Source organism: Scyliorhinus torazame, chromosome 14 (assembly GCF_047496885.1).
Source record: "Scyliorhinus torazame isolate Kashiwa2021f chromosome 14, sScyTor2.1, whole genome shotgun sequence".
Taxonomy (NCBI): domain Eukaryota; kingdom Metazoa; phylum Chordata; class Chondrichthyes; order Carcharhiniformes; family Scyliorhinidae; genus Scyliorhinus; species Scyliorhinus torazame.
Window position 1 is genome coordinate 51696858 of NC_092720.1, and position 15272 is coordinate 51712129.

The 15272-nt window shown below is 46.1% G+C and overlaps 1 protein-coding gene across 1 annotated transcript in view; it reads left to right on the forward strand.

Annotated features, from left to right (window-relative positions):
* The window catches only part of prss56 (serine protease 56), a 104292-nt gene that overhangs the window by 20527 nt on the left and 68493 nt on the right, over positions 1–15272 (forward strand). The window contains exons 6-9 of the mRNA XM_072474179.1: positions 1599–1707; positions 8896–9055; positions 10859–11001; positions 12757–12916. Coding sequence (XP_072330280.1) covers positions 1599–1707; positions 8896–9055; positions 10859–11001; positions 12757–12916 — 572 coding nt within the window. The remainder of the gene's footprint in view (positions 1–1598; positions 1708–8895; positions 9056–10858; positions 11002–12756; positions 12917–15272) is intronic.

Sequence of the window (15272 nt, forward strand, 5' to 3'; positions counted from 1 at the left end):
CCCCCTTCACCTCTCTTCCTTCACCGACCCTTTCATGGACATGGCCCCCCCCCTCAGGCCCCATGCCTTTGCAAGGCCCCTTGGCACCATGGCAGTTCAACTTGGCCCCTGGGTCACTGCCTCTGACACACCTGGGCACTGCCCCAAGCACTTGGAAGTGCAATCCTGCAGCCCTGCAGTGCCTGGTTAGCACTGCCAGGGTGCCAATTTGGTACTGCCAGAGTTCCAGATTGGCATTGCCAGGGTGTCAGATAGGCACTGTCCCCATGCCTATTCCCAACCATCTGGGAGCTCAAATGGCCACTGAGCCACCCGGAGTGGCCATTATGTCTGGTCTCCGTTTCTGGTGGCCAATACTAATTTGTGCCAGTGTGAGGCCTCGCTGATGTGACCGGTGAATACCAGTAGCCGGGAGACTGTGGCTTCAAGCAGGCGCTGCATATTTAAATAAGCCGAATTACTAATTTAAATAGGCTTATCTGAACCATGCTCAGTGAGGATGCAATCGAAATCGTGTCAAGTGTAACGGGTCGGGTGCATCGCGCACAGCTCGACATCTGATGCGAAACCCGTTTTTGACCTCTCCTGCTATCCACCCGAGTAATGGGATCAGCGCCGGGCGTAATGTGGTGGGAAAATTGCGCCGAGGAAGGGAATTCCAGTGCTTCGGGATCAGGCAGTTGAAGGCATAGCCACTAATAGTGTAGTGATTGAAATTGGGACGTTAAAGAGGCCAGAATTGCAGAGCTGCTTTCATTAATCCTGGATACCAGACTGCAACCAAATTCAGCACAAATTCTGTCCACAAATTCCTCAGAATGAAACCTTAATTTAATAGCCTTCAATGGGCCACTTTATCAAATGCTTTTTGGATGTCATTGGTGTACCATCATCTAACAACGTTGTTTAACCTGCTGTACTGAGCAGGCAGCAAGGACACCCGCACAAAGCCAGCAGGGTCCTTTTTAATGTATGCATGTCAAGTCCCAGTTATTTAAATGTGGCCTTACTGCTATTTTACTCTGAGGTATGCTCGGGAAGTGACAGTGAATTTCTCACCAAACCACCCAGGAAAGAACTGGATTGTGGCAAAAAGACAATATGAGGCGTTCCCTTCCTAATCGTAGGGTTGGTTTGGTTGATACTTTGTCTTGGGGATGGTCTCTGCAGGGCTTCAGCTGCTTCTTGCTGACTTCACATGGCATTTAAAAAGGCCTGGTAGCTAAAAATACTCAATGACTGAGCATCTACATCTCTCTGGAGTAGAGAATGTCAAAGATCCACAAATCTCCAACTGAAGATTTTTCTCCTCATCTCAGTTCTAAACGGCCAACTCCTTATCCTGAGAATGCCCCTAGTTCTAGACTATTCCAGCCAGGAGGAGGAGCCTCTTAATATCTCTACTGTCAAACCCTTTAAAAATGTTTCCATTTCCAAAGCCTAAATTCCAGATAATGGAGCCCTATTGAACTCAATAACGACAACATCAAATTGCTATGTGATATTGCCAAACTGCATTGATTATAGAGCACTTTGTGAATCCTGAGATTGTGAAAGGGGCTATATAAATGTAAGTCTTTCGTTCCTTTTACCTTCAGGAACAGAAATGAGAATTATTGGCGTGTGGTCATTGGTGAATATGACTTGAAAACGCAAGATACTGAGGAAAGAATTTTGCAAGTCAACCGGATCATCACACACCCCAAGGTAATGTGATGGGTGCTCAGAGTTTTATTGGCATGTCCATTACTTTTTTCTCCACAGGCATTAAAAACAACAAGTATCTGATCATAAAATATGATACTATGGTTTTCTGTGTGCATCAGTCAAAAATACACTTGTCCTGCTCTGTCATTTCCAGAATAATGTGGAAAATGACCCAATCAGACAAAAGTTGGTGTTATGCCACAAAAGGAATATTAAGAGAGATAATTGAACTGGTGGTTCTTACAGATGGTTTAAATGAGGACAGGGAATTTCAGAGTTTGGCATCTAGACAGCCAAAGTATGACTATCAATGGTGGGGAGAAGGGAATGGGAGATGTACAGGAGACCAAGGTTAGAGGAACTCGGAGATTTCAGAGGGTTGTACACACTTAGTGGAGGTTGCAGAAATGGGGAAGGACAAGGCCTTGGAGGATTTAAACAAGAGGATGATAATTTTAAACTTGAGCAAATGGGGGGATCAGGAGCCACATTAGGTCAGTGGACTTGGTTCAGGATAGGAGATGGGCAAGATGGAAATGAACAAAAGCTTTCTCCCTTTAGCAGCCAGGTTTAAAAAGGAGACTCTCAAGAAGTGGCCAGTTAATTCTCAGCATGTAACCAAGCAGAGTTTTAGTTGTATTTCTATTAAGCAAAGATATTAAGGGATTTGGGTCAAAGGCAGGTATGTGGAGTTAGGTCACAGATCAGCCATGATTTCATTGAATGGCGGGTTAGGTTCGAGGGGCTGAATGGCCTACTCCTGTTCCGATGTTCCCATAATGATGTCCCATCAGTGATCCCAAGATGTCCCAAGTCTTATTGAGAGATTCCCTAAGACAGACCGCGGTGAAGGTGTGGAATGGATATTCCGCATCTCTTCAGTTTTGTGAATGCGACTCTGTTTGGCCACTGGAAACTTTCCATAATCTTTGGTATTGGTAATGAAAACAAAGATGCTGCCAAAATTGAATCCTTTCAGTTAATACAGAAATAGTGCTGCTTTTTCAGGCAGGTCAAGCTGCTCAACCTAATACCATTCACTATGCAATGCCAAAAGAAATGGGGGTATTATGCAAGTGGTTAAGATCTGAGATTGCTCCTATGTGGTACTTATATGTAAGAAAGTGGAGGGGGGGGGGGGGGGGGGCAGTGCCAGAACAGTTAATTCAACTTCAGTTGTAGGAAAGTATACCCAGTAGCTATTAGGAAATAGCTAATTGGACACAACCTGGGGAGAGCTATAGTTATTGTGGATTTTGAAATGGAGGTCCTGTCTCACTTACCTGATTAGATTTTTTTGAAGATATGACAAAGTTAATGGAGATGGTAGCCCAATGTGCACCTCAACTTCCAAAAAGCATTTCGTAAAGACACCCTTGGAAGGTTATTAAATCAAGGTATTTTCATTTTGAGGAATTAAGTAGGCAGAGTTTCTGCCGGATAGGGAATTGGTTGCATTCTGGCAGTCAGAAGGTGGTAATTAATGAGAGCAGCTCCCCAATTCTGACCGATAACATTTCTGTGAAGCGTCTTGGGAAGTTTTAGCACAGTAAAGGTACTATATTGTTATGACCATCCCCAGCTGAGGTTCCCCAAAGGTTGTTGATCCGAGCGTGACTCCTCGACTTGTCAAAAATTGTGAAGCACGCTGAATATTCAGTGAGGTTTCCCGCTGGAACTGACACTTAGAAAAAATATTTTTAATCATTTTTTAAAAATAAATTTGAAGTGCCCAATTCTTTTTTTATCCAATGAAGGGGCAATTTAGCGTGGCCAATTCCCTACCCTGCACATCGTTGGGTTGTGGGGGCGAGACCCATGCAGACACGGGAAGAATGTGCAAACTCCACACAGAGAGTGACCCAGGGCTGGCATCGAACCCGGGTCCTCAGTGCCGTGAGACAGCAGTGCTAACCATTGTGCCACCGTGCCACCACATCCAAAAAATATGATAAGATTCCGTCCAAGGGTTCATGGAGTTGGGAGGATATATTAGCATTAATAGAGGATTGGCAAACAGACAGGAAGCAGAACATCGAGATAAATGGGGATTTTCAACTTGGCAGACGTGTCTAGTGGAGTGCTGCATGAATCAGTACTGGGGTCTTGGCTATTTATAATCTATGATAACGACTTAGATGAAGAGACAGAGAGCAATGTATCTAAATTTGCTGACAATACACAGCTAGATGGGAATACAAGCTGCAAGGAGGACATAAAGAGACTTTGAAGATGTGTAGACAGATGAAATGAATGGACAACAAGGTGGCAGATGGAGTATAATGTGGGGAAGTGTGAGGTTATTCACTTGGTCCTAATAATTCAAAACCTGGATTTTTTTTAAAAGCCTGTAACTTGTAAATATTATTGTTCACAGAGATTTGGTTGTGCTTATACAAGGAACACAAAAACTAAGCATGCGAGTACAGCAAGCAATTGCGAATGCAAATGGCTTGTTGGCCTTTACTGCAAGGGAATTACAGTAAAAGAAAAGAGAATTGTTACAATTGTAAGTGATTTTGGTGTGACCACACCTGGAATACTGTATGCAATTTGGGTCTCCATATTTAAAGAAGGATATATTTGCATTGGAGGCAGTACAGCAAAGGTTCACTAGATTGGTCCCCAGATGAGAGGGTTGTCCTATGATGAGAGGCTGAATGATGGGATAAAGTTTATATAAAGTATTGTTCCAATTACTGGATCCCCTCTGCAGTTGAGAAGAAGGAGAGTTTATCTCATTGAAACATTGAAGATTATGAAGGGTTTTGGCAGGGTAGGTACTGAAATGTGTTTCCTTGGCTGGGGAATCTAAAACAAGGGGGGCACAGTCTCAGGACTGAAATGAGGAGAAGTTTCTTCACTCAAAGAGTTGTGAATCTTTGGAATTCTCTATCCCAGAGAGTTGAATATATTTAAGGTTGAGAGAGACAGATTTTTTATCTCTGAGGGTATCAACGGACGTGAGTAATGGGTGGGAAAGGTCAGCCATGATTGTACTGAATGATGGAGTATATTCGCCGGGTTATATGTCCTGCTGCTATTCCTTGTATTGTAGATTATCATAGAATTTACAGTGCAGAGTATGTTCTTAGATTCTTCTATGAGGGTTCATTCAGGATGTCTGAGTAGGTGTTTCACCAACTAAAATAAATAAAAGCTTTCCATGATCATTCAACCTGATTTAGTTGAGTTGGTTCAATTTATGTGAGCACAGTAGAGACACAGGGAAATCTGCTTTTAAAAAGTCATGTTTGGGCGGCACATAGAACATAGAACAATACAGCGCAGTACAGGCCCTTCGGCCCACGATGTTGCACCGAAACAAAAGCCATCTAACCTACACTATGCCACAATGCACGTGGCACAATGGTTAGCATTGCGGCCTACGGTGCTGAGGACCCGGGTTTGAATCCCGGCCCTGGGACACTGCCCGTGTGGGGTTTGCACATTCTCCCTGTGTCTGCGTGGGTTTCACCCCCACAACCCAAAGATGTACAGGTTAGGTGGATTGGCCATGCTAAATTGCCTCTTAATTGGAAAAAAAATTGGGTACTCTAAATTGTTTTTTTTTAAAGTCATGGGGCGAGATTCTCCGACCCCCCGCCGGGTAGGAGAATCGCCGGGGGGCTGGCGTGAATCCCGCCCCCTCCGGTTGCCGAAGTCTCCGGCACCGGAGATTCGGCGGGGGCGGGAATCATGCCAGTTGGCGGCCCCCCCCCGCGCGATTCTCCGGCCCGGATGGGCCAAAGTCCCGCCGCTAAAATGCCTGTCCCGCCGGCGTAAATTAAACCACCTACCTTACCGGCGGGACAAGGCGGCGCGGGCGGGCTCCGGTGTCCTGGGGGGGCGCGGGGCGATCTGGCCCCGGTGGGGTGGCCCCACGGTGGCCTGGCCCGCGATCGGGGCCCACCGATCCGCGGGCGAGCCTGTGCCGTGGGGGCACTCTTTCCCTTCCGCCTCCGCCACGGTCTCCACCATGGCGGAGGCAGAAGAGACTCCCTCCACTGCGCATGCGTGGGAATGCCGTCAGCAGCCGCTAACGCTCCCGCGCATGCGCCGCCCGGAGATGTCATTTCCACGCCAGCTGGCAGGGCACCAAAGGCCTTTTCCGCCAGCTGGCGGGGCGGAAATTTGCCCGGCGCCGACCTAGCCCCTCAATGTTGGGGCTCGGCCCCCAAAGATGCGGAGCATTCCGCACCTTTGGGGCGGTGCGATGCCTGTCTGATTTGTGCCATTTTGGGCACCAGTCGGCGGACATCGCGCCGTTTCCGGAGAATTTCGCCCATGTTGATTATCGCCTGCATCTCTGAATATTCATTCAACCATCACACAGCATTTGCTGATATAATCACATCGTAATTTCTGGTATCCATTATATTCTTCACAAGACATCATACAATATTCTTCACAATCGTTCCTACGTGATTAGTCATGTACTATCCATTGCATATTGTCCATCAACCATTATATAGTGTCATTGAACTCAGAATTCAGGACAATGTTATTGCTTCACAATAATTGGTTGATTTTCAATCCAGGGTCGGGAATCCTGGATAATTTCTGGGCCCCAGCTCCACGCTGCTCTTCTAAGGACATGGTGGCACAGTGGTTAGCACTGTTGCCTCACAGCTCCAGGGACCTGGGTTCAATTCCGGCCTCGGGTGATTGTCTGTGTGGAGTTTGCACTTTCTCCCCATGTTTGCGTGGGTTTCCTCCGGGTCCCACAGTCCAAAGATGTGCAAGTTGGGTGGATTGGCCATGACCTATTGCCCATTAATATCCAAACGGTTGGGCTAGGTGGGGTTACTGGGTTAAGGGAAAAGGGTGATGCCCTGACCCTAGGTAGGGTACCCTTTTAAAGGGTTGGTGCAGACTCGATGGGCTGAATGGCCTTTTTCTGCACTGTAGTGATTTTATTCTATTCTACAAATGTAGATGTGTAATTGGACCTACGGCGAGTTTTTCGCATAATTAGTGTTGCCAAGCTCTGCCAGGAGATATGAGCTGCCATGATGGGGACAGTTGCTGTCTGAAGAGAAGAGACAGAACAGCAACCTCACTGCACAATAAAGTGGCCAAATTGCCGACTAAAGAGGTGCAGGTTAGGTGGATTGGCCATGCTAAATTGCCCTTAGTGTCCAAAGGGGTTGGGTGCAGTTGCTGGGTTACGGGTATGGGGCGAAGATGTGGGCGTAAGTGGAGTGCTCTTTCCAAGGGCTGGTGCAGACTCGATGGGCTGAATGGCCTCCTTCTGCATTGTAAATTCTCTGACTATGTCTATGTTTAAAAGGTATATTGGGCTGGATTCTCCGTCCAGCGTCGCCAGAATCGGGAAACGCGACCGGGTGGAGAATTGTGCGTCAGCCAAAAAGCGAGGCCAGCGCCCAACAGAATGCCATGCTCCGGTGCCGGCATGGGCATGCAAATTGTACAGTAAATGCCGTTGGCATATCATTAACAGGCCCAACCCGGCAATTTCCGGGCCCCCGGGCAATGCTCCACCTCCACCAGGAGGAATTACCAATGGTGATGTTCACTTGTGGTATTTAAAATTGGGAAGGAAACAGGCGCCGTGGCGACTGAATGAAAGAGAGAGAGAGAGGATACGACAAGTGTCCAACATCGCTATAGTGTGCTGACAGTTGTGCCACTGGCCGGGGGGTTGGGGTGGGGGGTCTTCTGTCAGGGCCAGGGGGAGTAGCGGGGGTGGCCAGGAGGTGGGCAGTGGGGTCAGGTGGAAGGGCATGGATCACCATTTCCGCAGCCTGCAAGGCAGCCATGTGGCTGCACATGCCGCTGACTGCCCACTATGAACTTAGTGCCATGGGTCATATTGGTGCCTCCCCAGGCGACCCCCCCCCCCCCCCCCCCCCTAGGTACCCTCTGGCTCCAGCCGACCCATCAATGGGATGGGTTTGCTCCAGGGCAGCCAGTGCCATCTTCCTGGCTGGGATGAAGGTGTGTGGGGAGTGGAGTCCCAACATGCAGCCCCTGATTGTCAGGCTCTCCAGTGCCAATCCCAACCCCAGCAAATCACATGTCAACGTTCGTTGGAATTGCACTAATTCCACATGGCACCTGTGCTAGCCCATTAAGATATTCGGGGGGCAGGGGGGGGGCGCGGGGGTTTAGTTCACTTGGCTGCACAGCTGGTTTGTGATGCAGAGCAAGGCCAGCAGCGCAAGGTCAATTCCCGTACCGGCTGAGGTTATTCATGAAAGCCCCGTCTTCTCAACCTTGCCCCTTGCCTGAGGTGTGGTGATCCTCAGGTTAAATTACCACCAGTCAGCGCTCCCTCTGATGCACTATCAATTACCACAAAGACGAAAATAGTGGAATAATCAAGGCTTTATTGAGCAAGATGTTGTGCCTCCTGTAGCTGGAACCAGAATGGCTGCAGCACAGAAGAGCGCACACATGTATACGCCGCCTACTGGGCGGAGCCAGCAGGCAGGGATTTACCCTTGTACCTCTAGTATACGGGCAGTGCCGTAATACATATAATATACTACTAGTGGTGACTTTCACACCCTCTCAAAGGGGAAAGCAGCCTATGGTTATCAGGGACTACAGTGACTTTACCTCACCTATTTGGATGTCCTGAGTCGCTCCGGAGCCAGGGCCACTTTTGGGGCCATAGAACTCACGCGATTCAGTCCTGGCGTCAGCACTTAGTCTCTGAAATGGAGAATCCAGCTCATTGTGCACAATTTAGTAATTTAAAATGTTCACCATTAAAAGAATACCTAGTTGTTCTCTGCATTGAAGCCGCCAGTTGTGCACTAATGTGTACCAGACTGCTCAAGTTTGCAATGTGCGCACTGAAAATCACCTTCCGGCTCTCCCTGGCACGTTAAGAAATTCCAGGTGGAGTTTAATGAACTGTTAATTGGAGGTAAGTGGGGTCCTGACTCCCCCAGCTTCCCTTGCTTTGAAAGTTCTAGCACATCCCAGAAATATTGAGATACAGATAAAACATCAGGAAGCTCAGTTTTCAGAGTGTGACTGCTCCCAGGCCATTGACAATCTCCGTCATTATGTCTGAATAAAGTTAACAGCACTAAACCTAATTCGGAACATAAGGAAGCAGATCATATTCCCTCTTGGTCAGAAAATGTTGATTTCAGAGCAAAATTCACCACAAATATATTCAGACTCTAACAGTTATATGTCTGTTTATTCTAGTTTAATCAAAGAACATTCAACAATGACATTGCCCTCCTGGAGTTGACGGTGCCTATAGCCATATCAGAACATGTGAACTTTGTGTGTTTGCCGGAGAGCATTGGAGAGCTTCCTCCTGAAACCATGTGTTACATTGCTGGTTGGGGTTCACGCTATGAAGGTAAGGTGGACAAGCAAGATGACATGACTGGCCTGTTGCTTTTGGTTTAATTCTCATGGTATTCACTGCAAGTATTACATGATGTAATGGGAATGAAAGTAGTCAGAATTTTTTCCAAGGAAGGCTAGTCAATATCATATTTAGGAAATACCCCTCGTCTATATCTAACAAAATTGAACTGCGCACCAGGGTTGTCTTTTGATACCATCTAATGTGGCATATTATAAAACATCATTCCTTGCAGTTTACAGAAAATATCAAATAGTTTTTGTATAATTAACATGCATTTCCAACTCCAGAGCATCATCTTTACCCACAAAGTGGTGTCTCTTGGGTAGCACTGGTACAGTTCAAGCGAGGCAGAACTGACAATGAAATCACAGTTCTGCCTGTATCAGATTGGTAAATGCACCCTGTACCATGTGGGATTGTAGTTTGTCATTGCCCCAAAATTGAAATCATGTCTTGTAGTGTGTAGAATCAACTTTGGATCAGTTGCTAGCACTCTTGTCTCTGAATCAGAAGGTGTAACATCAGGTCTCACTCCAGGAGCTTGAGCATAAAGATCTGGGCTGACATTCCATTGTTGACTTGTTGGCGGTACCATCTTATGGATGAAGCATTAAACCCAGGTCTTGTCCGGTCTTCCAAATGGATGTAAAAGATCCCATGGTACTACCTTTAAGAAGAGCAGGGGATTATCCCTGGTGCCCTGGCCCAGCCAATATTTATCCCTCAATCACCATCACTTAAAGCATCAGATTATCAGGCCATGATCACATTTCTGTTTGTGAGAACTTCCTGGCTACATTATAGCAGTGGCTAGACTTCAAAAGTGCATCACTGACTATAAAGTGTTTTGGGTTGTCCTGAGCTCACGGAAGGTGCAAAATAAATGGAAGGTTTTTTTCATTTATTGCAGCATTTTGGTAGAACGCTAATGGTAATTAGAATTAGAGCATAGATAATATGGATTGCAGACGGCTTCAGGTATTCTATTGAGGGGGTGGCACGGTGACGCAGCGGTTAGCACTGCTGCCTACGGCGCTGAGGATCCGAATTTGATCCCAGCCTCGGCTCACTGTCCGTGTGGAGTTCGCATATTCTCCCCGTGTCTGCGTGGGTCTCGCCCCCACAACCCAAAGATGTGCAGGTTAGGTAAATTGGCCATGCTAAATTGCCCCTTAATTGGAAAAAAAATAATGGGGTACTCTAAATTTATTTAATAAAAGGTATTCAGTTGAAGTTACAGAGGAAAGCCATCAGGTGATTCACAGGAGAATACTCTAAGAAAATAGTTTATACAGGGGGGTTGGCGGTAGTTCCAAAGTAAATTTGAGTGCTGAGCTCATAATTAAATAAAAGTTCTGGGCAGCACCATTAAATGGTCAAAACAAGTACTGCAACAAAACTTGGAAAATAGTCACTCAATACTTACTCATACCAAATTAGGTATAAAGGTGAGAAAAATTTAATTTAACAAGCAATAAAAAGGAAACAAAAGAAATCAGACAGACATGCAAGCCCAAGAATATGAAAAGCGGGAGGAAAACGATCATGTTTTTCACAACTGTCTGGGGCACTATTTTTTGATGGTTAATTAACAAAATGAACGATTGACACTTGAATTCTGTCGTAAATAGCAATACAGTTATAATTCAAGGTTTCATTGAGAATGGATGCATGTGAGAATACGCGGAGAATGCTGCAGTGTTTGTTTTAACTGGGACAGTCAATACTCCATTTGAATGTAAACGTTATCTTGCCCATTGACATATGGTTCTCTTTTATTCATACAAACAGATGGCCCATCTGCAGACGTATTAATAGAAGCAAAAGTGCCATTGTTGGGTCAGAGTACATGTAAAGCTGCACTTGGGAAGGAACTGGTCACCAATCAAATGTTCTGTGCTGGGTATCTATCTGGCAACGTTGACTCCTGCCAGGTAACAATCAAAAAGCAGCAAACTACGGATACTGGAAATCTGATATAATAATAACTGAAAATTTTCAGCAGGTCAGGCAGCATCTGTGGAGAGAGAAACAGAGTTAATGTTGGAATAGAATAGAATCGTAGAATCCCTACAGTGGAGAAGGAGCCCATTAGGCCCATTGAGTTTGCACCGGCCGTTGGAAAGATCACCCCACCGAGGCCCACACCCCCACTCTATGCCTGTAACCCCAACCTTTTTGGATACTAAGGGGCAATTTAGCATGGCCAATCCACCTAACCTGCACATCTTTGGACTGTGGGAGGAAACCGGAATACCCGGAGGAAACCCACGCAGACAAGGGGAAAAAGTGCAAACTCCACACAGACAGTCACCCAAGGCAGGAATTGAACCTGGGTCCCTGGAGCTGTGAGGCAGCACTATGCCACTGTGCCGCCCTGTGTTGAAAGGTCCTCAATTATCAACAGATATTGGGCAGGTAAAGGTTTTATTTCAGGTCATTAATGGACAAAGGTTCGCTTATGGAAATGACCTGAGATGCTGGATCTGAAAAAAATATTGAGAGCAATAACCCAAAAGTGTAACATGTTTGAGGCCAAATTTTACAGTTTAGTGTTTGTGTTTCATGCTGTGAAAGCAGATATACGAAAATTAGGCTCTTGAGGTCATTTTGAACATTTGTTCTCAGGATATGGGTGTTGTTCGCAATGTTGCATTTTTATTGCCCATTGCCAGTACGTCTGAAAAGTTGTAAATGGACCTTCTTCTGGAACCATTACAGCCCTTTTCACAATCATGTTACAGGGAGAGGTGAGCTCCATACTTTTGACTGATCTTTGATGGAAAATAGTGGTGTATGTTCAGGTAAGGATGGTGTGTGGCTTGGAGAAAAACACAGAGGTGATGGTGCACCCATGGGATTGCTGCTGTTGGCCATCTTGATGTTAGAGGTCACATATAGATGGAAATTCATGATGGACACAAATAGGGTTCAGTGGCATCCACATCCAAACTCTCACAACAGACTCCCATTGAATGAAACTTGGTGCTAAAAGCACAAAAATGCAAAATCTGTCCTTGATTTCAAATTGTGGCAGCAGACTAACTTTTCCTACTGAAAAATAAATTGAGTAGAACAATGTTATGCCGGATTATGTCAATGAACTGTCATGATGTAAATAATATTGTCAAAATAGTATTTATTTTACATTGACTGTTTATTATAGTGAGTAATTGAGAAGACTGAGATTTTCCTAGGTGTCCCAAGGGTTTGACGACCAGCTGAGTCATAGAGACCAGAAAGATCCAGGTTGGATTTCTGTTTTAGCTATTCCCCACCAATTGACAAAATCACCACCAAAATTGATCTCAGCATATGTATATGACAGAAACTAAAACAAACAGGGCTCCTGATTACTCCACTGCAGCTCCTACTGGAAGTGTGCATACATGTAAAGGTTGCTTAAAGTAGGATCTTTCTTTTAGCTGTGATACGTCTAACAGGTGAATGCATTGTTGAATCATTGCTTAAGCAGTGATTAATTGCTTAATCACTGTCTGGGCTCCAATTCAAATAATGATAAGCTAGCCAAGATATCAGAAAGTGAATGGAGCTTGGAGAATAATATCTTGGCCACACCTTCAAAAGAGAAAAGGAAGGTGAAAAATGGCAAAAAAACAAATGCATCTACATTGTAAAGAAGTACTGGAGCTTGAATAATGTATATATGTTGTCTTATCCTGTTGTAGGGAGATTCTGGAGGACCATTGACCTGCTTAGATCCTGTATCTAAACGGTATTACCTGTATGGAATTACATCCTGGGGGGATGGCTGTGGCCAGCGTGGCAAACCAGGGGTTTACTCCAGGGTATCAAGTTTTATAAACTGGATTAACAATGAAATAAAAAGTAAATATTTTTATATTATATCACAAACTTCATTCCATGATGTATTGAGATTCTAAACTGTGTTTAAACTGTAAAAATAGTGGGCGGGATTCTCCAATCCCGCGCCGGGTTGGAGAATCGCGGGGGGCGCGCGAATCCCACCACACCGCTCCGATGCCGGGCCGCCGATTCTCCGGCGACTGAACGTGCCCCCCCCCCCCCCCCGGCGATTCTCCACGCTCGACGGGCCGAGTGCCCGCCAGGTTCGGCCGAGTCCCGCCGGTGTCGTTCGCATGTCGTCCTAAAAGGTGGGACCTCAGTGTTCTGGCAGCGGGGGCCATCCTGGTGGGGGGGAGGAGGGATCTGACTCCGGGGGGGGGGCTTCCACGGTGGCCAGGCCCACAATTGGGGGCTACCAATCGGCGGGCGGGCTAATTCCGGGGGGGGGGATCTTTGTTCCTCCACGCGGGCCCCTGTAAGTCTCCGCCATGTTGCGTGGGGGCCGGCGCAGAGACAGCACCCCACGCACATGCGCGGAGCTGCGCCGGCCATGGCGCGCATGCGCGGACCCGCAGCAGCCGTGCTGGGGCCCGTATCGGCAGCTGGAGCTGCCTGAAGCGCTCCAGCGCCGTGCTGGCCCCTGTGGGTTGGGGGATCGCTGCTCGTAGCGGCCAGATGACGCCGTCGTAAAACGCTCCGCTGTTTACGACGGCGTAAACACTGCCGCTAAAATGGAGAATCCAGCCCATTGTCTCTGGTGAACCTTCAGATTCAATGACTTGTCCAAAAAGGCGACGTGATACAAAAGGAACATTTTTGCAAGGCTAAGTGAAAGAACAGGGAGTGTGGCTAATTGGATAGCTTGTTCGAAGATTCAACACAAACATACTTGGCCACCTGAATTCCTTCTATGCGGTAAAATTTGACAATACTATGCCAACCTAGAAAAGGTTTTAAAATAAATTTAAGGTACCCACTTCTTTTTTCCAATTGAGGGGCAATTTAGCGTGGCCAATCCAGAAAATACATAAAAGGGCGCCACAATGTAAATACATAGACACCGGCATCAGGTGAAGCATACAGGACTGTAGTATTAATCAGGTCAGTCCATAAGAGGGTCGTTTAGGAGTCTGGTAACAGCGGGGAAGAAGCTGTTTTTGAATCTGTTTGTGTTGTGTTCAAAGCTAGAAGGTTTTCTTTAATGACATGCACATAAACTTAGTCAGGTAAAGTAACTTTGACTACATTTGTTTTGTCGAATCACACAATACACCAAACCTGAGTTCAGTTGTTCTCTGACGATTCTTTGTACAATCCCCTGACAGCTAACTGTTATACATTAATAACATCTACGTTTAGGGCAGCACGGTGGCGCAGTGGGTTAGCCCTGTTGCCTCATGGCGCTGAGATCCCAGGTTCGATCCCGGCTCTGGGTCACTGTCCGTGTGGAGTTTGCACATTCTCCCCGTGTTTGCGTGGGTTTCCCCCCCACAACCCAAAGATGTGCAGGCTAGGTGGATTGAACACGCTAAATTGCCCCTTAATTGGAAAAAATGAATTGAGTACACTAAATTTAAAACATTTTTTAAAAATAAAAAATTATCGTGGCCAATCCACCTATGCTGCACATCTTTGGGTTGTGGGGGTGAGACCCACGCAGACACGGGGAGAATGTGTAAACTCCACACGGACAGTGACCCAGAGCGGGATCGAACCCGGCTCCTCACTGCCGTGAGACAGCAGTGCTAACCACTGCGCCACCGTGCTGCCCTTCCAACCAAGAGAAGTAACAAAAGTCACCGCAATTGTTGACACAATTCCCAGAAAACTGACACCTCAAGAACGGCCCTGAATACAAACTGGTTTCAACTGTGAAAATAAGTAGTTGAATATAGTCATACCAAATAGTCTGAAAGTTGTACTTTAAGTTGAGCAATAGACAAAGTACATGAAAGCCTGAAAGGTGAAAACCAAATGTTGATGGCACAAACAAGCAAGACATTCATAGGACGACGAAATGATGCATGCATTAAATTGATGCATTCTGATTAATTTTAGGTACTCTAATATTTAACAATTAATAAATAATTAATCCAAAATAATTAATATTTGGAACTTCAACAAACCAACCATCAGTTCCCAGAGGTTATCACAGCAGTTACTCTCCCACATCCAAGCCACCCTCCTTTTGCTGTCCCTGAGCACTGCACCCAACCAACACCTTTCCATTTCACAGACTTTTCTCCTCAAAACCCTTCCAATTCATACTGACAATTTTCTTCCTGCCTCCTTCCACCTAATTCACACTTCTTTCTCCAACCCAGTTTAAGCTGGTGCCCATCTTCCATTCCCACGTAAGATGGCAATCATTTCCCCA